The 22,340-nt window shown below is 61.4% G+C and overlaps 2 protein-coding genes across 10 annotated transcripts; one reads left to right on the top strand and one right to left on the bottom strand.

The window, feature by feature from the left end:
• The first annotated feature begins 81 nt into the window (after positions 1-81).
• On the top strand, positions 82-16,588 carry POMT1 (protein O-mannosyltransferase 1). Of its 6 annotated transcripts, none has more exons than XM_032307934.1 (20): positions 85-312; positions 1,116-1,267; positions 2,287-2,393; positions 2,935-2,985; positions 3,485-3,631; positions 4,165-4,276; positions 4,870-4,935; positions 5,023-5,116; positions 5,342-5,497; positions 6,704-6,834; positions 7,205-7,300; positions 8,506-8,598; positions 10,151-10,247; positions 11,951-12,043; positions 12,358-12,478; positions 12,816-12,913; positions 13,418-13,531; positions 14,223-14,349; positions 15,219-15,396; positions 15,841-16,588. In XM_032307934.1, exons 2-20 carry the CDS (start codon positions 1,146-1,148, stop codon positions 16,013-16,015), a joined length of 2,178 nt encoding a protein of 725 aa, XP_032163825.1. In that variant the 5' UTR covers positions 85-312; positions 1,116-1,145; the 3' UTR covers positions 16,016-16,588. The 6 variants fall into 6 exon arrangements, 5 of the variants coding, with proteins under 5 accessions (XP_032163825.1, XP_032163827.1, XP_032163828.1 ...); XM_032307936.1 differs by lacking the exon at positions 85-312 and adding an exon at positions 351-725; XM_032307937.1 differs by lacking the exon at positions 85-312 and adding an exon at positions 606-687.
• On the bottom strand, positions 16,584-22,340 carry UCK1 (uridine-cytidine kinase 1). 4 transcript variants are annotated; one of them, XM_032307941.1, is made up of 7 exons: positions 22,096-22,338; positions 21,547-21,706; positions 20,679-20,775; positions 20,298-20,440; positions 20,124-20,218; positions 18,369-18,417; positions 16,584-16,769 (listed from the first exon to the last, which is right to left on the bottom strand). In XM_032307941.1, the coding sequence occupies exons 1-7, from the start codon at positions 22,201-22,203 to the stop codon at positions 16,678-16,680; spliced, it is 744 nt and encodes a 247-aa protein (XP_032163832.1). In that variant the 5' UTR covers positions 22,204-22,338; the 3' UTR covers positions 16,584-16,677. The 4 variants fall into 4 exon arrangements, with proteins under 4 accessions (XP_032163832.1, XP_032163831.1, XP_032163834.1 ...); XM_032307940.1 differs by having other exon boundaries at positions 16,584-17,866; positions 22,096-22,336; XM_032307943.1 differs by having other exon boundaries at positions 16,681-16,769; positions 20,056-20,218; positions 22,096-22,340.

The following is a 22,340-nucleotide window of genomic DNA, read 5'->3' as shown; positions in this document are numbered from 1 at the left end:
GGAAGCACCAAAGCTGTCAACGGCGCACTACAGAGGCGGGTCTCCGCGCCGCTCCGGACCCTAAGGGCCCCGGCGGCGCACGCGCGGCGCTCTGACCCAGGGCGCACGCGCGCCGCTCCCGCTAAGGGCTCCGCAGGCCAGGCGAGTCGAGCGTCGAGCAGGCGGTGCGTGGGCGGCGCAGAGTGCCGAGCGGTCTCGCCCCGGCGCGCGACCAGAAGCCCTAACGGTGGGCGCCCCCCCGCCCCCCGGCCGGCGGATCCGAGGCGGGGTCGGACGCGGGGAGCAGCTCTGCGGGAACTCGACGGAAAGAGAGTACGTTTGAGGCGCCGGGGACGAGCGACCCGTTGAGACCCGAGAGTCGGCGCGGGCCGCGCGTGCGCGGCTTGCGGACGACCTGGGGCGGGGGCGTCGGCGTCCGGCGGGACAGGGGGGCGGGGCCGAGGGCAGGTGCGCCCCTGGAGAGAGGGGGGCGCCCGGGCAGGTGCAGGCTTGGGAGAGGAGGGAGTGCTCCGGGGCGAATGAAACCTGCGGGAAGGTGCAGCCCGAGAGAGAAAGGGAATGCCTGGAAGAGGAGTGGGGGCCGCCCCGGGCCCCTGAGGTCTCTGCAGAGGCGGGGACCGCCGCAGGCCCGACGCAGCTTTGTTTGGTGCGAGAAGGAGCGCCCAGCGAAGACAAGTGGCGCTCAAGGGAAGATGACGCCTCAGGGAGGAAACGGGGGCTCCTGGGTACAGACGCACCCTCGGGGTGCGAAGGGGGGCGCCCAGGGGATGCGCTGCAGCAGCGAACGGGGTGGGGGAGCGCTGACGGCAGATGAGGAGCCTTCTGGGGCCCAGGAGGGCGAGGTTGGCGAGGTCCGGGGTCTTCCCTAATAAGCAGCTCCTCTCCGGGAAGCGCTCGGGTGGTGGTCGCGGAGTGGCTTGTCGAGTGAGTGACTGTTCGGTCCTTAGGTGACTGCTGGTGTCCTCCGGACTTTCTCCCAAGGACCACCCCCCCCCCCCAACAACGCCTGGTTCTTCGCGGTGCACCTGAGAGCTGCGGTGGCTGCCGAGCTCTTCCTCGAATCTGTGAGCTTCTGGTTGCTGCTGCTTTACCGATGCGTCTCTGTCCTTCTCCAGGGCATCCTCCAGGACCCGCTTCTCTACGCGATGTTGGGATTTTTGGAGCGCCCTGTGGTGGTGACGGCTGACATCAATTTGAACGTAGTGGCTCTGACTGCAGTGGGGTTACTGAGCCGCCTGTGGCAGCTCGCCTATCCAAGGGCTGTGGTGTAAGCCAGACAACCCCATTCAGGACGGACCGGAAATTGTGATGTGTTCATGCGCTGGGGAGCGGCAGTGCCCTTCTGAACAGCAGAAGCCAGAGAGTGGAATTCCGGGCTTCCTGGTGATGGGTGTTTGGGGCAGAGGAGAGGACAGTGGGTTCTCAGGACGGCACCTGCTGAGTCCACCTGTGACATTTGCCCTGTAGTTCTCTAGCAGGTAGAATGTGGCCCCTGAAACAGGTGCAGCAGCCGTAGGTACCCATTTAAAATCAGGGGTAGAGGATCGATGGGTTTGGAACTGAGTCTCCACTGACCTCCGATTGTGGTGCTCTAAGGACCAATGATGGCTGGTGGCATGACGGCCACTTGCGGTGGCCACTTGCGGTCTGGCTAACATGTGGTCAGAGAAGAACATACATTGTGGAACCCATTAAACACACACAAAAGTAGGGAGAATAGTATACCCACCCCCCCATGTGTTCATCACTCAGCTTCAGTGGACTTTTTTGAGGCAAGTCATAAGCATGTTTCAGTAATTTGGTATCTTTCTAAAAGATGAGAACTTAAAAAACTGTATTAATGTTATCACACCTAAGAAATTGACAGCAATGTTGACGGTATCCTTGAATGTCCCCAACTGTCTGAAAACAGTTGCAGTTGGTTTCTGCATGTCCCCCCATGACCCCTGCCTCTGGTTACCAGGTGTGATTCTGACCCTTAGTCATGGACGCAGCCCCGGGCCTGGGAGGCCTCTCAGTAGACGGCCTGCTCGCACGTCCCTCAGCGGACCCGGGGAGGGTGAATCGAATCTGTGTAGGGTAGACACCTGGGTGTGTGGCTGTTGTCGGCGAGTTTTCCCTCCTGTCCTTGTGGATGCATGGCGCTGTGCCGCTGTCTGAATATTTGGGGAATGAGCGCAGGTGCAGTCAAATGAGCACACGTTGTTTGGAAACAGGGATACATTTACCCTCCACCTGTGCGAGGGCATCCGCTTCTAGTGACTGTCGCGCGTGTTTGCTTTGCAGCTTTGATGAAGTGTACTACGGGCAGTACATCTCTTTCTACATGAAGCGGATCTTCTTTCTGGACGGCAGTGGACCACCATTTGGCCACATGCTGCTGGCCTTAGGAGGTAGGATTCGTTAGCAAGAGAAGTAGCCATTTATTTTTTTTTTAATTTTTTTATTCTTTAAAGATTTTATTTATTTGACAGATCACAAGTAGGCAGAGAGAGAGGGAGAAGCAGGCTCCCCACTGAGCAGAGAGCCCGATGCCGGGCTTGATCCCAGGTCCCTGGGAAGGCAGAGGCTTTAACCTACTGAGCCACCCAGGCGCCCCTAGAAGTAGCCCTTTAAAACGTCTAAGTGAGGGGCTCCCGGCTGGCTCAGTTGGTGGAGCACGTGACTCTTGATCTCAAGGTCGTGAGTTCAAGCCCCATGTTGGGTGTAAAGATTATTTTAAAATAAATTAATAAATAGAGCCTATTTACAACACCTAAATAAATAAGTTAAATTGTGGTCATTTGTTTAAGAAATCATTAAACTCGTAAGTGGAATTTCTTGAGGACAGAAACTGTGTCTAATTAGTCATCAGTGTTTCCCTGCGGCTGTCAGGGTTTGGTACTCCCCAACTCTTGCTGCTTGGGGTAGTTTCTGACTTGTCTTTTGTTTCAGGTTATTTAGGAGGATTTGATGGTAACTTTCTGTGGAACAGGATCGGAGCAGGTAATAGGTCATTTTCACGTCCCTTGTGACTTTGGAATATTAGGATGGAGAGGGTTTATTAATCCGTCCAGCGTATGATAAATTCGGTACACGTGGAAGGCTTGTGAAAGGCCCGGCAAACATCTTAGTGTATTCTCACAGCGCGCACTCTGTCCTCGGTTTTCGGTCCGTGGGGCAGCGTCTGTCTGTGGCATCTGATCGCAGTTATCTTTTTTCCATGGAAGTTTTGTCTCTTGCCTCAGTGTTTTGGGGAAAAGGCAGGGCAGATTTATAAATGAGTAAAGCACTATCTACTTTCAGAGTTATGAGGCATTACTGCACACGGCCAAGGTCAAGGCTTTTATCCGCAACTTACACACGCCCTTCTGACATGGTGCCTAGTTTGGCAAACTTGTATTTTGGGATCTGTGAACGTGACTCCATGTTTGAAAACACACCTGCGGCGTAGGAAGGTGGTGTGTGCCCCTTGTGATCAGCTCCGCTGTGGTTGTTTTTCCAGAATACAGCAGCAACGTACCTGTGTGGTCTTTGCGCCTGCTGCCGGCCCTCACCGGGGCTCTGTTGGTGCCCATGGCCTACCAGATCCTGCTGGAGCTTGGCTTTTCTCATTGCGCCGCCACGGGGGCCGCTCTGCTGATACTTATTGGTGAGACCCAGGCCTCTGCCTACTCTGGTGCTGCTCAGGGAAGCCCCCAGCGTTGGCCCTGGTTAGGTCACAGCGTGCAGCCCAGGAGAGCTCATGGGTTTAGTAGATGTGCCCCCGCAGGGTCTCCTCCTCACAGGATGGAAGGAAGTGTGCCCAGTCTGCCCAGATTTGACTCTGGGAGGGCTCCGTGGCCCTCCTCCCAGGGTGTGGGCCGGCAGAACTGTGTGGTCAGACTTGTGAAGCCGCATACATCCACGTACCACAAAGTTGGTATTCCTTCTGTACATGACGAGGATAAAGACTCAGAAAGGTTTGGTGTCTTGCCCAAGGTCACACAGGCCTTGCTAGGTGTGATTCACACCTCAGAACTCGCTTCTGTGGTTCTGGAGCCCATCTCCTCCAGCCACCCAATCCTGAACTTCCCATGGCCACGTTCTGTGGCCTGTAGAGGGTGTCCTTTCTGTGGGTGCGCCCGTCTCCCTGTGTCCGCCGTTGCTCCCTGACAGCTGACGTACGTGTCCTCTTTCTAACAGAGAACGCTCTCATCACTCAGGCAAGGCTCATGCTTTTGGAGTCAGTGTTGATATTTTTTAACCTGTTGGCTGTGCTGTCCTACCTGAAGTTTGCCAACTCCCAAAAGCAGAGGTATGCAGCGGGGGGGCATGCCCTTCCTAGTTAACGGGAGGGAAGAGTCTGGGTGGTTTGTTGACCTGAAAGGGTCTGATGCCTTTTCATTTGGGGGAGCCGCTTGGGGACTTCGTGTCTTTCGTCTTCGAGACTGGCCCTTGGCTCCTGACTTCACAAATACATTCTCATTTTTGTGTAATTTATTTTTTTTTAAGATTATTTATTTGAGAGAGAGAGCAGAGTGAGCAGGAGAGGGCATGAGCCGGGGGAGCAGCCGAGGGGGAGGGAGAAGCAGGCTCCCTGCTGAGCAGGGGACCTGACGTGGGGCTCAAACCCAGGACCCCGAGATCATGACCTGAGCCAAAATCAGCCACTTAGCCGAGGGAGCCACCCAGGCGCCTCTGACTTCTGTATAATTTAAACTAGCTGGAAAAATGTTCTGGCCAAAAAGAAAAAAATTCTGCCGGGACTGAGATTTGAGAGACGACGATGCATCTTTCTCGTCGTGGAGCTCAGGACGGCCCACCGATCCCGAGAGCTCTGGGGGGTGCGCCCCCCCGGGCCGTGTCTTGTGATCCGTTCCCAGCTGTGTTCTTCTGCTTTGACCCCAGGCCCTTCTCCCTGCGCTGGTGGTTTTGGCTGACGCTGACCGGAATGGCCTGCTCCTGCGCGGTGGGGTGAGTCCGGGCTGCGGGCCTCAGGCAGCCGTGGCCGCCGCCTCGTCCTGTGCCTTGTTGGAACGATTTCTCCTTGGGTCTTTTCAGCGTCAAATATGTGGGTGTTTTCACGTACCTGCTGGTGCTCGCAGTGGCCGGCGTCCATGCCTGGCACCTGATCGGAGACCGGACTCTGTCGCATGTAGGTGCCCATGGAGTGGGGCGAGTGGCCGTCCAGGGGTGGGCGGAGGTCGGTGTGATGTGAGCGTCTGGGGAGAAAGTCTTCTCTAGAAGACAGGCTTTGTGAGCCTCTGGCCAGAGGCTGTGGGAAGCCTGGAGCTCTGCTGCCCGCTTCCTCCGGGCCTGCCTGTCTGGAGGGCGCACCTTCCCGAGCGGCTGGACATGACCTGTCCTCTGTCTGGCCCAGGTCCGTGTGCTCTGTCACGTGCTTGCCCGAGCGGCGGCGCTGCTGGTCGTCCCGGCCCTCATGTACTTGTTGTTTTTCTACGTCCACTTGGCTCTGGTCTGCCGCTCCGGGCCCCACGACCAGATCATGTCCAGTGCTTTCCAGGCCAGCCTGGAGGTAAGGAGGGGCACCACGGCTGCCTCGGAGAGGGGACAAGACTAGGCTCAGGGTTTTCTTTTTTCTTTTTTTTGAGAGCAAGAGCATGAGCAGAGGGGGAGTGGCGAGCAGAGGGAGAGGGGGAAGCAGGCTCCCCACGGAGCAGGGAGCCCAATGCTGGGCTCCATCCCAGGACCCTGGAATCATGACCTGAGCCGAAGGCAGACACTTAACCGACTGAGCCACCCGGGCGCCCCTGGACTCTGAGTTTCTTATGTCAGGCGTTAGGGGGGAAAACCAAATCAAGACATGAAGAAGCCGCTTTAGTTTTTCTAAACAAGCTGTGCATGTATGGGCAGCGTGGAAACAGGCGATGGGTCAGCTCTTCAGTGTGGCCTGCCTGAGGACATGGCAAAGTCCCACAGACGTGGGGCAGGTGCCCACACGTCACAGGACAAGCTCGGCTCTGGCATTTCTTCCTGCTGACTTTGCAGAGAGAGTGAGACATACCAGTTGGGGGGTGGTGAGGACTGGAGAGTCCGATGGGACCCACTCCTGACACCCAGGCATGTGTGTTTGGGCAAATTTCTTAGCTCATCCAAGTGCTCGGCTTGTCGCCTTTTTTTTTTTTTTTTAAAGATTTATTTGTTTGAGGGGAGCCTGGGCAGTTTCGTTTTTGGTGTCAGCCTTCCTGCTCAGCGGGAAGCCTGCTTCTCCCTCTCCCTCTGCCCCTGCTTGTGTTCCTTCTCCTGCTCTCTCTCTGTGTCAAATAAATAATAAAGTCTTAAAAAAAAAAAAAAGATTTATTTATTTGACAGAGGACACAAGCAGGGGCAGAGGGAGAGGGAGAAGCAGGCTTCCCGCTGAGTGCAGAGCCCGTGCTGGGGCTCGATCCCAGGACCCTGAGATCACAACCTGAGCCGAAACACAAGAGTGGGACACCCGACCCACTGAGCCACCCAGGGAGCCTTTTTTTTTTTTCTTCTTTAAAGATTTATTTACTTGAGAAGGTCTCACCTTTCAAATGGACAGGGTTGCACTTCTCGGAGGACGCCTGTGGCCGCTAAGCGGGAGGCGGTGTGGCGGGATCGGAGTAGGTCCCGTGTCCTCATAGCTAGTTCCGTGCCACAACAACGACTGCCACCACCCGAATACGCCCCCGCCCGGAGGAGGTGCGGCTGTCCAGAGGCTCTCTTGCTCACGGGCCCCCTCTTGCTTTTGTCTTAGGGCGGCCTAGCTCGGATCACGCAGGGCCAGCCCCTGGAGGTGGCCTACGGCTCCCAGGTCACTCTGAAGAACGTCTTTGGCAAACCCGTGCCCTGCTGGCTTCACTCCCACCAGAGCACCTACCCCATGATGTAAGGAAGGCGAGCGTTGTAAACCGAAGGTTGTAACGTGTTTGGCTTTTTCACGTTTCTGCTGTTACCAGCTTTGACTCGAAATGAAATCTCCGAGAAAGATGTTGAGCTCTCGGGTTCTGATTATCAACAAGCCTTGTCATTTCTGTGTAGGGAACAGAGGGACTCGGGGCAGAAGGCCCGGGCTCTCCCACACCTGCTGCGTGGCGTGCACACCGGCCGCGTCCTCCTGTCCCTCTCGGACGGACGCTTACACGTCTCATCCTTGTTTCCACCCGGACACCCTGCCGGTGGCGGTGGCGGGAACCTCGAGAGAAAGGCTGATGGTGGCCCCCGGCGGACACGTGGTTGTGCTGGTTCCTTCTCGCAGATACGAGAACGGCCGAGGCAGCTCACACCAGCAGCAGGTGACCTGTTACCCCTTCAAAGACGTCAACAACTGGTGGATCGTGAAGGATCCCGGGAGGTGCGTGCGGGTGCTGGGACCCCAGGGTGGGGCGACCCTCGTGGCCCCTCTCGGTGGTCGCTCCGTCCCGCGAAGCTTCGAGAGCAGCTCCGTGGTGCTGAGCCCGCGGTCCAGGGGTTGGACGCTTCCTCAGGGAACTGCCCCCCGCCCCGCCCAGTGTCTCCCCGGGAGCTCCCCAAGCTCTCTGCCAGCACCACCTGTGCTCCCCACGGCATCCCCTTGCTCAGGCCTCACGGACGGAGGACTCCCTTGTCCCCCTGCCCCGTCCAGTCCAGCAGCCCGTCCGTGGACTTCTGCAAACGAGGTCCCGAACCATCCTGGCCTCTGTCTCCCCCAGCCGTCTCCTGCTCCAGTTCCAGCTGCCCCACGTGGGCTTTTAAAATGTCACTCATGGCAGATCACGGTCGTGCTGAAACCCTTCCCAGCTCCTGTTGTCCCGCCAGGGCCACCCAGGGCCACCCAGACCCCTGACGGTGGCCTACAGTGCCTGGCCTCTGTCCCGCCTTGTGCCGGGGCCTCCTTTTTTTTTTTTTAAAGATTTTATTTGTATATTTGACAGAGAGAGAGTGAGAGAGGTAACACAAGCAGAGGGAGAAGGAGAAACAGTCTTGAGGAGCAGGGAGCCCGATGCGGGCCTCGATCCCAGGACTTGGGATCATGACCTGAGGCCAAGGCAGATGCTTAACGACTCAGCCACCCAGGCAGCCCCTAGCTGGCTTTTACTTTCTTTCTTTTTTTTTTTTTTTTAAAGATTTTATTAATTTATTTGACAGACAGAGATCACAAGTAGGCAGAGAGGCAGGCAGAGAGAGAGGAGGAAGTAGGCTCCCTGCTGAGCAGAGAGCCCGATGAGGGGCTCGATCCCCTGACCTGGGATCATGACCCGAACCGAAGGCAGAGGCTTAACGCACTGAGCCTCCCAGGCGCCCCTAGCCAGCTTTTTCTTAAAACCTGACTGTCGCTCCTCTGGGAGGCTGCCTTGACCACCATCCTCTGGTCACAGGCACGTCGGCATCCCAGTACCCCTAGTGGCGCAGCCGGGATGGCTGCTGGGTTGGCCGCTTGCTGCAGCCCTGTGAGGCGGTCGGCCGTGTCTGGCTGCTCCACCGCGCCCGCCACCACCCTGCTGGGCCTTCGGGGTGCGTGCGTGGGGCACGGGGACAAGGGAGGCCCCTGACGAACCAGCCGGCTCTCTGTGTCCGCAGGCATCCGCTGGTGGTGAGTAGCCCGCCGCGGCCCGTGCGGCACGGGGACGTAGTACAGCTGGTCCACGGCATGACCACCCGCTTCCTCAACACGTGAGTGCCCGCCGTCGGCCCTCCCCGCGCCTCTCGGCTCAGCCACCTGCTGCCCCACTGCCCCCACGCCGTGTCTGGCTCCCTCGGGGCAGCCCCGCGTGTAGCCCGCACTCCGTGTTAGGAGGCGCCCCCCCGTGGTGGTGATGACGGCGCACAGAGGGGTGGGGGGAACAGAGCTCAGCAGGGGAGCCCGCAGACCCCGGGCCGCGCTGGACCCTGCAGCGGGAGGTGGCCGGGGGCGGGGAGTGCTTCGAAAGACAGGTGAGGGAGAGCACGGGAGGGCTTCCCATATAGAGCCAAGCGCGGCCACGTCCCTGAAGTTGAATGGCTTAAAGTACGCGTGAGTTCAAGAGGCGTTGGAATTCGGCCACGCAAGGTCCAGAATGGTCCCTGCGTTTCGGTGCTCGGCCCTTTCCTGACTTGACCCGTGCAGTCTCTGCAAACCAGCGTGCCCCGGTCTCCTCTCTTCCTACCTCCACCAGCTTCTCAGGTCTCTCCGGGCTCCTCATGCCTCCCAGATGGTGCCTCGAGTCCCTGTTTCCCCCAGGCTCCTGGCCTCTGGCCTGCTTCTCCCTGGAAGAAGCCAGCGCTTCAGCCGCCGCCCCGGCTGCTTCTCTTCCTTCTGCTCCCGCCATGGCCCAGTCGAGGCCTGATCCCTGTGCTGTCGGGGCCGGTGCCCTGATCTCCTGCCTCCCCACCCCTACCCCCTACCACCGGTGGTGCCCTGTGAGCCCACGCCGTCTACTGGCCCGGCCTCCCTTCTCGGCCAGAAGCCTTCCAGTGACTCCCACCGCGTGGCCGTCACGTTCAGAATAATGTCCCCACTTCTCCCTGGCCGCGGGCCCCTTGGGATCCAGCCCCTGGTGACTCCCAGGTGAACTTCACTACAGTCCCCCGGCTTCCCTGCTGTCCCCAGGTGACCGACCGCAGCACCCTTGAGACCTTCACACCTGCTCTCTGCCTGGAATGTTCTTGGACTCACATCCCCTATGGCCCGCTCGCTGTGGTCATGCGTCAGCTGAAATGTCGCCACCTCAGAGCCTTTCCCAGGCGCTCCTGCTCTCTTGGTTTTGTCGGTAGCGCCCCACAGCCTGGTACTCTTGGCCGTGCGCGTGAAGGTCTGCCTCCTCCGGGTGCGAGGGAGGTTCGTGTCCTCCGGAGCGCCCGGCGCAACGTAGGATAAAGCATGAGAACCACACAGATGAGGAAGGTGGTTCTTTCCGGACATTGGAGGTCGCCGTCCCTGAGGGCGTCTCACCCCCACACATGTTCCTAGTCCCGCAGCCATTTCCCAGACTGGCTTTGTCGCCCATGGTGGAGTGGTGACACCCGCGTGGCCTGGGCTGCTGTCCGTCTGACCCTGCATCTCGGGTACTTCTCCCCAGGAGAAGGGCTGCCGTCTGTCTCGTGATCTGCAAGCCCTCAGACGGTTCCCCTCGGGGCCACTGCTCCTTCAGGCGGAGTCGGTTTTGTGTCCGGAAGTGGGTTTTTGCCCTTTGAGGCGTCACGATGGGCGGGAGGAGCCCCCTCCACAGCACGTTGTCTTTTCCAGGCACGACGTGGCGGCACCCCTGAGCCCCCACTCGCAGGAGGTCTCCTGCTACGTGGACTACAACATCTCCATGCCCTCCCAGAACCTCTGGCGACTGGTGAGTCCCAGCTGGAAACCCCTCCATGGCCATCAGGAACGTGTCCTTTCAAAAGCGCCCTTGAGAGTAACTGATTCAGATGTGAAATTTTTAGCCCTATAAAATGCCCCAGGTGTTTTCGTGGGAAGGGAGACGTCTCCGTGGGAGGGACGAGCTGGCTGAGCAAGTGGTCTATGGTCCGTGCTGGCCGTGTGGCTCTCGGGGCCCTGCCAGGTGAAGGTGGCCTTGGCGGCCTCTCCAGCCTCAAGACCAGGCCATGGATGCACAGGGTCGGGCCTCCCCGGCCACCCTCCCTTGACCAAGAGGCGAGCCTCTTTCATTGAGCCTCACCTGGTGTGAAGGAACACCCTGGCCACAGGGTTTCCCTGGGGACAGCTGGGGCTCTGGCCGGGCCTCTGAGCATCCAGGAACACGGGCTGACCCCCTCCAGAGTCCCTCTCCAGGGCTGCACGTGGCCTGCTGGAAACGGTGGCAGGAAGAGACAGTTGTGTCCCCGGGTCCTTGCGCTGCTGTGAGTTCAAGGACATGCTCAAAAACGGTCTTAGTCCCGTGTGCACGCTAATCCCCGATTAGTGGAGCCGGAAGGAGAGGCTCCTTCCGGCTCCGACTGCAGCAGCAGCCGCCCGCCGAGCACCGGTCTCCCGCCCTCTGTTCTGGGCTCGCACGTGTGACCGGCAGGACGTGCTGGGTGCCGTGCCGCTGGCAGGCCCTCCCGGCAGAGCCAGGGGCTTCAGGGCTGCCGTGTGTGTGTGTGTGTGTGTGTGTGTCGGTGTGTGTCGGCGTGTGTGTGTGTGTGTCGGTGTGTGTCGGTGTGTGTCGGTGTGTGTCGGTGTATCGGTGTGTGTCGGTGTGTGTCGGTGTGTCGGTGTGTGTCGGTGTGTGTGTGTCGGTGTGTGTCGGTGTGTGTCGGTGTGTGTCGGTGTGTCGGTGTGTCGGCAGCGTCCCTCCGTCCCCCGCCTCGCCTTCTTGGTGCTGCATGTGTCCGCCTACCTTCTGCTTCTCCCTCCTCCCCTGGGCTGTTCCCGCGGGATGGGAGCGCTCTGCACCCAGGCCCCGTCACTGGGAGGCCTCCTGGTGGACCTTCTCCCAGGGGCCCACCCACTGCCCTTCTACCAGGCCTCGGACAGCTAACGGCCAAGCCCCCTCCTCCCCCGTTCCCGCCGGCAGCACCTTCACCCCGACGTGCCCACATGTCCAGGGACTGCGGCTCATGTGGCCAGGAGGGGGGCAGCCGACGCGGGGTGTACCGTCAGCCCGGCATCCTCCCCGCTCCCGCAGAGCCCTTGGGTCCTCCGGTCCTCCCTGACAGCCACACGCCTGCACGGGCCGTCACGGGGCTGCGCTAAGATACAAGGCCAAGTGCTGTCACGATGTTAGAGGCTCCGTTACCTGCCAGCAGCCCCTCGCGCCCTGCTGAGGACACCTCAGGGACCATCTCCAACCCTTACCTGAGCCGTCTGTGCATTTGCCCGAGCGAGAAGGCCGAGCGTGGGGCTCTCTCAACTCTGTAGCAGGGCAGTGAGCCCCCCGGCCCGGCCAGGGGCTTGCTGCATGGGCGTTGGGAGCAAGGTCGGGGCAGCATCCTGTTAGCTCCCTGGAGCTTGGCCCCCAGTCTCAGCGTCGTCGTTTGGTGATCAGTGCTCACTTGACAGGTCAGGAAATCGGGGAAGGAACGAGCTCATTGACAGGACCTGCTCTTACAGGACATCGTGAACCGAGAATCCGACACGGAGGTTTGGAAGACCATCTTGTCCGAGGTCCGCCTGGTGCACGTGAACACCTCTGCGGTCCTGAAGGTAAAGGGGCGCCGGCTTTGGCTCACCCGTCTCGGCTGGGGGCGGCTCATGGCACAGATTACCGGACCCTCCGGGCTGAACGGGCTCTTCACGGGCAGGACGCCTGGCTAAAGCCTTTGCTGTGTTACAGGCACATGGCAGGGGCAGGACTCCGGCTTCTCAGGCCGAATCCTGACGTGGCGGGTGTACGGGGGGGAGGCTGCCACCCTTGGCGGCTGTGGACAGTGACCAGGCGGCAGGGCTGGTGGGGATGAGCGGGGGCCCCGGGCCTGCGCGTCACTCCCTGTCTCCTCCGCAACCCACTGTTTCGCTAGCTGAGCGGGGCCCACCTCCCGGACTGGGGGTTCCGGCAGCTGGAGGTCGTTGGGGAGAAGCTGTCCCGGGGCCACCACGAGAGCACGGTGTGGAGCGCGGAGGAGCACCGGTACGGCAGAAGTGAGTCCGGCCCGCGGGCTTCCTGTCGCTTTAACAAGACACCCCCTGCCCCCTGCCCCCTGCCAGGGGCTCGAGTTCACTCGGGGACAGGACGCCATGCGCACTCCCTGCTGAGCCAAGCCCTGAACAAGCCAACTGTCGCTCTGAGGTAGCGCCCGGGGGCAGTGCAAGCTGAGCCTTTTGAGTGGAAAGATCTGGATTTGACGGGGCTCCCGCAGATGGCCGGGAAGGCCAAGCGGAGCGATGCCGTGGGCTGTCTGAGAAGAGGGGCGTGGGCTTTTCTCCAGGCTGCCAGTGTGTGGTGAGCCCCCTGACCTTCTCCTGTGTGTCGTGCCAGGCCAGGAGCAGAAGGAGAGGGAGTTGGAGCTGCACTCGCCCGCCCAGATGGACGTCAGCAGGAACCTGAGCTTCATGGCCAGGTTCCTGGAGCTGCAGGTGACCGGCGGGGGTGGCCCGGATCTCCCTGGGGCGCGGGCTTCTCGCCGACAGGAGCGCAGTGCTGCGGAGAGCTGCACCCTTCCCCTTGTCTTCCTTCACCTGGGGCCTGGCCGTAAGTGGTGGAGGCCACACGGTCGGCCCTGGGCCTGTGGCCTTGTGGGCAGGAATAGCCAGGAACCAGGCAGTGTAGCCTTGTCACACGGCCAGAGTATGCTTGGAGTCCCCCATGGTCAGGTCAGTGTGGCCCAAGGTCAACATGGAGAGCCCTAGTGACGTCAGAATCAGAAACTAGGGGTCCTGAATCTAAAAGTGTCCTTAGCACCAAGTTGAGTCCCTTCCCCTGACAGACAGGGTGACGGGGGCCTTGGGGTAGGACCTCAGCACCGCCTGTGCTGGGTGGTCCAGGTGAACGTGGAAGGGACACCCCGGCCCCTCAGACAGGCCTCCGAGTGAGGGTGGCTCTGGCGCTGTGCTCGACTCCGGCCTCTGGCCCCCTTGCAGTGGAGGATGCTGACGGTGAAAAGCGACGACTCGGAGCACAAGTACAGCTCCTCGCCGCTGGACTGGGTCACCCTGGACACCAGCATCGCCTACTGGCTGCACCCCAGGACCAGCGTACGCAGGCGCGCGGGCAGGCGGCAGGCGGGGCGGTCGCTTGGGGCTCCCCGGGTGTGGAGAGCAGCCGCTGCCTCCTGCGCAGGCCTGGCTCGGTGCGGGGCCTCCTGCGGGGCGCCGGCAGCGCGGGGCCGGTGCTCGCGTCAGCCGTGGGGGTGAGGTCCCGGCGTGGCTGCACGTTGGAGGAAACCAGGCTTTACTGCTTTTGTGGGAGTGCGTTGCTCCCTGTTTTCTGATGAGAGTGGCTTTTAAAGTACTCCCGCGCTGTCCTGTACAGAGCACGAGCGGCCGAGCCCACCCGTGCTCTGTGCGCATCCGTGCAGTCCCTCCTCACGCCGTAGGACGAGCAGCCCAGGAGCTGGCACCCTGAGCTCCAAACACCTTCCAAATGAGTTCGCGCTGAAAACGCTCCCCTTCCTCCTCCTCGGCGTGGAGACGAGTGGCCACTTGCTGTGAAGTGGGGTCCTTAGCTGCGCGTGGCCCCAGGTTCACCCTCTGCGGGGAGCTGTTGTCAGAGCAGGAGTGTCGGCCTCTCCGGTTGCCTCGCTGCTTTGCGCCCTTCCTGCAGCAGAGGGCTGCGGTTCCAGCCTCCGCCCGGGTTTTGGCTGCAGGCTGGTGGGCACGCGGGTGCTCTCGGGGCTGGGTCCCTCCGAGCGGCTGGTGGCTGATGGGATCCCCTGTGCGCTCACAGGCCCAGATCCACCTGCTCGGGAATGTCGTGATCTGGGCCTCGGCTGGCCTCGCCACAGCGGTCTACGCGCTGCTCTTCTTCTGGTACCTGCTTAGACGCCGAAGGTGCATCCGGGACCTGCCCGAGGGTCAGTGCGTCTTGTTTCTTCGTGGAAGGGGCTCAAATGTATCTTTTTAAGAAGATTGTACTTATTTGACACAGAGAAAGACCTAAGAGAGAGAACACCAGCGGGGCAGAGGGAGAGGGGGAAGCAGGCTCCCGCCGATAAGGGAGCCCGAGGCGGTGCTCGATCCCAGGACCCCGGGATCATGACCTGAGCCGAAGGCAGACACTTAACGACTGAGCCCCCCAGGCGCCCTGTGTTCTGTCTCCCTAGAGATAAAATGTTGCAGTTGAGCGTCCCATGTTGTGTTAGAGGCTCGTGCAGGGAAATGCAGGGGCCAGGCAGGAGTGGCCCTCTCCCCAGGATGTGAGCCCCGCCTCAGTGTTTGCTCGCTCGGGGATGGCGGATGGCACGGAGTGGTCAGCAGGCCCTGAGTCACTCGGGGGCGGGTGGTTTGCGTAACGGAAACTGCTGCGGACCGTCTTAAAACAGACAAGGACAGGGGGAGCCCCAAAGGCCTCAGCAGTGTGGCAGCGTCCCCAGTCTTTCCGCTGACCGCTGCCCCAGGGGGCAGGGCAGGTACCCAAATACAGCCCCTCACAGCTCTGGCTGCCGAGAGTCCGACCTGCCTGCCGGTGATCCTGGAGGAGCCGGGGCCCCAGGGGGGCAGGTGTGGCTCGGGGGGTCGGGATGGTGAGGACCCCGCAGAAAGGTACAGGAGGTTCTTGGGACATTGTTCTTTCTCCAGAGATCATGGGAAGGGTTGGGGGGTGGGGAACAGAGAGCGTGTGTACCTTAAAGACGAGGAAGGCAGCTCGTGGGACTAGCGGAGAGCCTTTGCACGCGGGGCCTGGGTCAGCAGCGCTGGCTCAGGGCCGCCTCTTGCCCCGCAGATTGCTGGCTGCGCTGGGTACTGGCTGGGGCTCTGTGTGCCGGCGGCTGGGCGGTGAACTACCTCCCCTTCTTCCTGATGGAGAAGACGCTCTTCCTCTACCACTACCTCCCCGCGCTCACCTTCCAGATCCTCCTGCTCCCCGTGGTCCTGCAGCACGTCGCCGACCACCTGTGCAGGTACAGGGCCTCGGCGGCTGTGCCCCCCGGGGCTCCAGGTCCGGGGGTGTCCCAAGGGAGGACTTCGGGTGGCGTGGGAAGGGTTGGGGGCACCACGGGAGGCAGGTGTGGCCGGCTGTGAGGGGGATGCGGGGCGGGTCGCGCGGTGTGCAGTGGAGCAGAACCCCAGTGAGTTCTGGAAGCGGGGCCAGAGGGCATGGACTCAGTGTTTTGGGGGGTCGGGAGCTGCACAGCCTCTTGGGAGGGCTGTGGTTCGATCACGCCGGGAGTGGGGACGCTGCTCCAGCGCCGGAGCGTAGATGGGAGACTCCGGAACATGCACGAGGCAGGGGTCACGTCCAGCGCCTGGGGCAGGGAGTGAGAGAAGAAAGGACAGGCTGTCCAGGGGGCCTGGTGCGCCTCACGGTGAGGAGGAGCCCTGTGCCCGTGCCCCGGTCCCCGCAGGTCCCCTCTCCTGAGGAGCGTCTTCGGCAGCCTGGTGGTGGCGTGGTACTCCTGCGCCTGTCACGTGTTCAACACGCTGCGCCCGCTCACCTATGGGGACAAGTCTCTCTCGCCGGGCGAACTCAGGGCCCTTCGCTGGAAAGACAGTTGGGACATTCTGATCCGAAAATACTAGGACGCGTGCACAGTGAACGTCTGGACTGGGCTCAGGCAGGAAGGGCTGTCATCGAGAACCGTGTGTGTCTTTGACAGAAGAGCCCAGGCCGGGCTATGGTGTCCCGTTCTCCAGACGGTTGATGATGGTTAGTTTTGAGCCGAGTTTCTGCTTTACAGGCAACACAGAACATGCCCGAGGCATCTACTGGTGCCTCCGGGCCCCCTGAGCTAACAGTGAGTGGCTGGCGGGGCCTCGTGAGGGAGCAGCCGCAGGAGGGGAGCAGGCCACGGTGGGACAGTTAGGGTCAAAGCAGCCAAGGTCCCGGGCCTGCGAAGCGGCGGCCCCCTCCGCCTCGTCCCCAGTGGGGCCACAAGGTACCGGCCTGCATCACGTCCACGCCAAACAAGCTACTGAAGGACGGGCCCCGGACTCTGGCCACTGCAGCAGAGACCCTGGGACCCCTCACTGCTGCCAACGTGACGGGGGCACACGGGCCAGCAGCACCACCGGCACGCTGAGCCTCGTGTCCCCCACAGGTACCCCCACCCTGAGTTTGCCTTCTGTGTACAATTAAAAAGGGACACACTGGCATTTGGTATTATTTATTGATTCTTCAAAAGGGCACAGTAAGCTTGACGACTGTCACACGGTCATCAGGAAGCAGCCACGGCCAAGCTCAACTAGGGTCCTGTGTAGCTACACTCAGTGCTTGATGGAAGGAAACCAGGAGTGTCCGTGCAGCTTAGCCCGTGGCCAGGGGAAGGCGTCACTTCTAAACAAACGGAAGGGAAGACAAACCAGGACGACTCCGGCCACAGGCATCATGCAGCCGGGGGAGGTGGGGCGTGTGCGAGGAGACTGGCTGGCACTGGACGCTGGGCCCTGGATGGGGCCCCGGGCTACCCCAGGGAAGGCCTGTCCACTCAGCACCGGGGCCCCAGGTGGCTCCTGAGCAGGGTGGCGTGGAGACACGGGGCACCAGCCTGCCGCCCGCCCCACCTGTGGAGCCGGGCTGGGCCTGGGTGAGCATGTGTCGTCTCCTGTGTTGGCTGCTGGTTAAGGAAAGGCTTGTTCCCGGGGCTCCTTCCTTGGCGCACAGCCCAGGAGGAAGGAAAGCTCTCTGGCTCCTAGAAGGGGGTGTGCCCCGCTGGATCGCACCCCACGGCGGCAGGGTGGGTGGAGCACGAAACTCGGTTACTGGGTCACGACTCACATGGCAGAATAAATAACGAAACAGTCACACATGTAACACCTAGAGAGGGGAAGTACTCTTTTCTCGACCTGTTTCAGTCACGTGTGCGCGGGAACCGGATTGTCCCAGAGAGAGTCCCTCTCGCCGTGGGTTCCTGTCAAACACACGCTGGGGCAGCCACAGCATCCAGGCCGTGTGCTCCGTGTTCCCCAAGGACATGACTGGCTCACCACACGTTCCAGAGCATTTCTCAGTAACTTGGACTTTTAACCCTCTAATGTGCGGAAGCAGGTGAAGATGTCGAGGGCGTGCCAACATCCCATCGAGTGCGACAGTGCGGTGAGGGCCACCGCGCTCCCCGCCCATCCTGTCCGTACCGTATGGCGCCCAGAGGAAGCAGTGGTGGCGTTTAGAGGGGCGGGTGGGCGGGTATCTCTGGGCCTGACCCTGAACACAGTCTGCCAGGGGTCCTGCCCAGGAGGCTGAGCACCCTGCTCTTCAGTGGGGTCTGCTGCTGGACTCCAGGTGCGATCGCTTGCCAGCGGTCAGCACCCCAGGACGGTCTCCCGGCTCAGGAAATGTCCTCTTGTAGCTCCGCCCATTGGACCCTCGCTGCCATTTGCAGAGGTCGCCGCTCAGGATGTCCTGGATGTGCTGCACGATCAGGTTGATGGCCACTGTGGCAGAGACAGCGCGCTCAGCCCGTCCGCCCCCTCGACGCCTCGAGGCCAGGCTCGGGCTGCCACCGGTTCCCTGGGCCACCCAGCCCCGCGGCGGCTCGGGCGCTGAGAGCACAGGCCTCCCGCCGAGGCTTCGTGGCGGTGCCGAGTCTCGGCAGACAGAGAAGCGCTTGGCGGGAAGCAGCACAGTAACACGGCCTGGCCCGTTTGTGGGGGTTTCGGTTCACCAAGAGCCCAGAGAAAAAATACTTCCTGCTATGGCGCGAGTCCCCATCAACAGAAAGATCTGTTTCCAGCCTCACTGAGCTGGAACTGACAAGCAAGGTGGGTCCGTTTTCGCTGTCCAACGTGTTAAACAGATATTTAAAGTATTCTTTGGATCTGTGCAATACACGTACATGGACGGGAACCCTTATCACTTCACTGTGACCACCAGGACCAGGAAGGGGCTGGGGCAGTGGACTGGGGAGTCAGGGCAGCCGTCAGGCCTGGTTCTTACCCATGTTGTCGACCCCTCGAGGGATTATCACGTCTGCGTACTTCTTGGTCTGCAAGGCAAAAAGCAGATCTCAGAAGCTCTGTCCCTCCAAGGACTTCTGGTTGTTCGACACCAGACTCCACGGCAGGAGAGCAGCTGTGGGGGGCGTGGCGGGGACCGGGGGTGTGGCAGGTGGGGGGCTGGGACTTGGGTGTTAGGCGGGCGCCAGAGGCAGGAGGAGTGGCTGAGGCATGGAGAAGACCCACGTTCCTCTCCTGGCCTCTCTGATATGCTCGTGCATTTTCCTGGGAACACCATTGTGGGAAGAGGTCCCTGAGCCACGTGACCTGCCGCATCCTTCTGCCACACGTGACCCTCTTCCTCTGAAACCAGGAACCCTTCTGCAGCTGCCCGGAGTAGGGAGTGAGGAAGGTCGGGGCACACCCCCCGGCTGGCACGTGCAAAGCCCTCCGCTCTACCGGTCCCCGTGCTAACACCGGCTCCCTGCCAGGTGCTCTGCAGGTCAGGGCAGGGACAGAGACACCAGGAGGAACCCGGCCACCGAGGAGGGACCCCAGCCAGGTGTTGCTAAGACGGACACACCCCAAGCAGGCAGAGCAGAGGGAGAGGAAAAGGAAGCCGTCTGAGCTGCGGGACAGCCCCGCGGACCGTTCCGTGTGGTGGGCATGTAGACACGGGCCACGTCCTGGGGCAGCGGTGTCTGCAGGCTGTGGGGACCCACGGAAGCCATGAGCACAGGAGGGCCAGGCTGGCTTCACGGGGGGCGCTCAATGTGGGGTGCAGAAGAGCTGAGGAAGGTCGTTCTGCAGGGGCAAGGGAGGGACACGGTCACCCTGGCCAGACTCAGGGTGTGGCTGCACATAGGGGAGCGGGAAGTTCAAGGACGGTGCTGGGGCGCAGCCTCCACATAGGGTCACCTGGTGGCACTGGGTGTCCACACTTTTCCCATTAACTACCTGCTCTGCCAAATGCCTTTCCTTCTGTGAATGACAGAGAATACGATTATCAATTTACTTTTCTCACCACTTGCCAGGTGCTTCGGAGAACACAAACGTGAAATAAGTTCTCTTCCACCAGCAGCAGACAGAGCCCATCTGTCTACTCAGCACAAGTGGGGATCCCGGCTCGGTTTTCTCTGCGCCATATTTTACTTTTAAGAAGCAACGTGTTAAGTTTCCCTTTCAAACTACCTATAAGTCCCATCCAGTAAGAGCTAGAAAGTGGAGAGAAAGACACAGCCGCAGGCCTCTGAGCACCGGCCAACAGCGGCCGGGAGGAACAGGAGGCATGGGCGGGGCCAGCCAGCGCCCACACGATGGCAGCGATGCGCCTGTGTGGGCGGGGGACAGGCACGAACCCCTGCCCTCTGTGCAGCAACCCGTTCCGAGGGGGCCAAGCCAGGCACAGCGAGCTCAGCCAGCCAGAGACGCCCTGGACAACAGACAGCAGGCGGCCGGGCGGGAGCAGAGGGTCCTCGGGGTGACACCAGGCGGGTCACGCAGGCGGCACAGGGGAAGGCCTGAAGCAGGAGGAGCTGCGTGGAGCCGTGGGTCGAGGGCCTCTTGCAGGCAGAGGAAGGGATCTGCACAGACAATGCTTTTAGAGCGGAGAAGAGTCCCTGGGACGAGGTATAACGAGCTAACTTCGCCCTTCATAAGCCCCTGCTCCCCCACGATTCAGCTCTCACGGTACAGGGCGCCAGGGGTCCTCTTGAAAAGGGAGAAAAGGAGGTCCCCAAGCAAGCAGGAGGGGTACCGGCAGGCAGAACTCCTCGAAGGCCGGTTTGACGAAGGTGGTGTACTGGGTCAGGATCTGCTCCAGGTCCCTCCCGCGCTGCACGTCCCGGAGAACTGAGGCAGGAGGAGTAAAGCAGTCAGGACACGCGGCTGGCCTCAGCCAGAGGCAGAGAGAGGCCTGCATCCGCCTTACCTCTTCTTGACAGCCTGACGTCAGAGTCCGTGTCCACAAAAAGGCGCAGGTGGAACATGTCCCGGACCTCCTGACTGTAGAACACCAGGATGCCCTCGAACAGGACCACGTCTGCGGGGTAGACCACCGTGGTCTCTGCCAACCTGGGAGATGAGACCAGGACACGGGCCCTGCTGGAGCTACGGGACCTGGGCCCAGGCACAGACGGCTCGGATCCCCAGGTGTGGACCACCTGGAGGGGACAGATGACAGCGGGAGACAGGGGTATGCCCAGAAACCAACAGGGCCAGGCTGATGCAGGGCCATCTGCGGACCCCACGGGAGCCGTGCTAGCTGGCACCCCCTGCGTGCGGGTCACCTCCCAGGAACCACCTTGCTCACCTTGAATGGGTCACAAAATCATAAGTTGGGACCTCGACAGTTTTGCCCTCCACGATGTTTTTCAGAGTCCTGTGCATCAAATCGTTATCAAAAGCATCTGCGGGGACGGAACAAAAGACAAGACTTTCCAGGCGTCCTTGTGCTGGGGATGGGAGCCAACCTCCTCTGCCTGGTGGGCGGGTGGCCACAGCTGGGTGCTCCAGTTCCCTGCGGCCTCGGGAACATCTGGACTAGGCCCCACCCCCACAGTTTACATTCGCAGGCTGCTGTCCCACACAGAAGTTAGACCCGGATTTCCTGATCAACCAACACTGGGAGGCAGGTGGGTTAGGCATCTGCTTCTATTTCTGGGAAATAACCACCGACCGAGGCTGCTTAGGCCTTCCTCCCGCTGGGAGCCAGCCACAGGGTGGGATCTAGCGGTGGCAGGGAAGGGCAGGCTGGCTCTCTCCTGTCATCTGTCCACCCCATTAGCACCCGAGCAGAACAGACACGGCCCTCTCATGTACCTGCTGCTTGCCCTGCTAGCCTCTCAAGGCCTTTGCCCCAGGGCAGGACCACACACAGCAGCAAGGTGGGGGGATTTGTCCCTGACCAAAATCTTGGCATAGCAATGGTCCCCAAGGCTCCACGGAAGCAAAGACTTCCCGACTGGCTCCAAATGAGGGAGCCGGCAGCTCCTGCTGGGCCATCTGGGGCGCAGAATGAGGCAAAGTTCTTCTGACTTAATCACACAGCCTGCTCCGGCTCAGGCTACTCAGAAATCTCATGGAACCACTGGGGTGTCTCTGCATCGCCTGCCGACCCCGGAGCCAGTCCGCCTGGTCTGTCCTCCCTCCCGCCCTCCCCTCAGGGTCTTCAGCTGCACCTGGGTGGTCGAAATTGTACTGTCCCTTCAATGCCTTGGCCTTCTGTTCTGGGGTCAGGACCTTGTAGAACCTGTCTTGGCTCAGGATGACCAGCTTCCGCTGCCGGTGGTCCACTTCGTTCTGGCCCAGCAGCTCCATGATCTTCTCACACACAGTGGACTGGAAAATACACAGACAGGATTCCCGCCTGGACCTGCTCCGCCGCGGGGCCAGCCTCAGGAGACCCTGACCCACCCGCCCCCGGAGGCTTGCCCACCAGGCCAGCGACAGGTGGGGCTGGCCTTGGGGGAAGGCCGCGGGGAGGTTGCGAGGAGCCCGAGGGCAAGCGCCCCAGGCCCTGCCTGCACCCCGGCCTGGCCCACCACGGCCGCAGCCCCTCGCCCCTCCACCCCTCGCCCCTCCACCCCCCGCCCCGGAGGGGGCGCCTCGGCAACCAGGAGCCGGGGGTCTCTTCGCCGGCTGGAGGCCGGATCGGCCCGCCCCGAGTCTCCGAGGGTCGGGGGTCGAGGTGGCACAAGCAGGCCCCGCCGGGCCGCCCAGCCCCTTACCTTTCCGCTCGCGGTGCCGCCGCTCACCCCGATCAGGAAGGGCCGGTGATGAGGGCGGTCCGCCTCCGGCGCGGCGCCCTCGCAGTCGTCGCCTCCAGCGGAAGCCATCCCGGGCTCCGCTGGCTCGCATCGGGTTCCTGGCTCCCGCCGCCTCCCCGAACCAGCCAGCCCGCCCGCCTCCGCGCGAAGGTCGGAGACGCCCCCCGGAGCTCCACTTCCGGGAGGCGCGCGGCGCGGCGGGGGGA

Source organism: Mustela erminea, chromosome 12, assembly GCF_009829155.1.
Source record: "Mustela erminea isolate mMusErm1 chromosome 12, mMusErm1.Pri, whole genome shotgun sequence".
In the NCBI taxonomy this organism is placed as follows: domain Eukaryota; kingdom Metazoa; phylum Chordata; class Mammalia; order Carnivora; family Mustelidae; genus Mustela; species Mustela erminea.
This window is presented reverse-complemented; position numbering and strand designations above follow the sequence as displayed.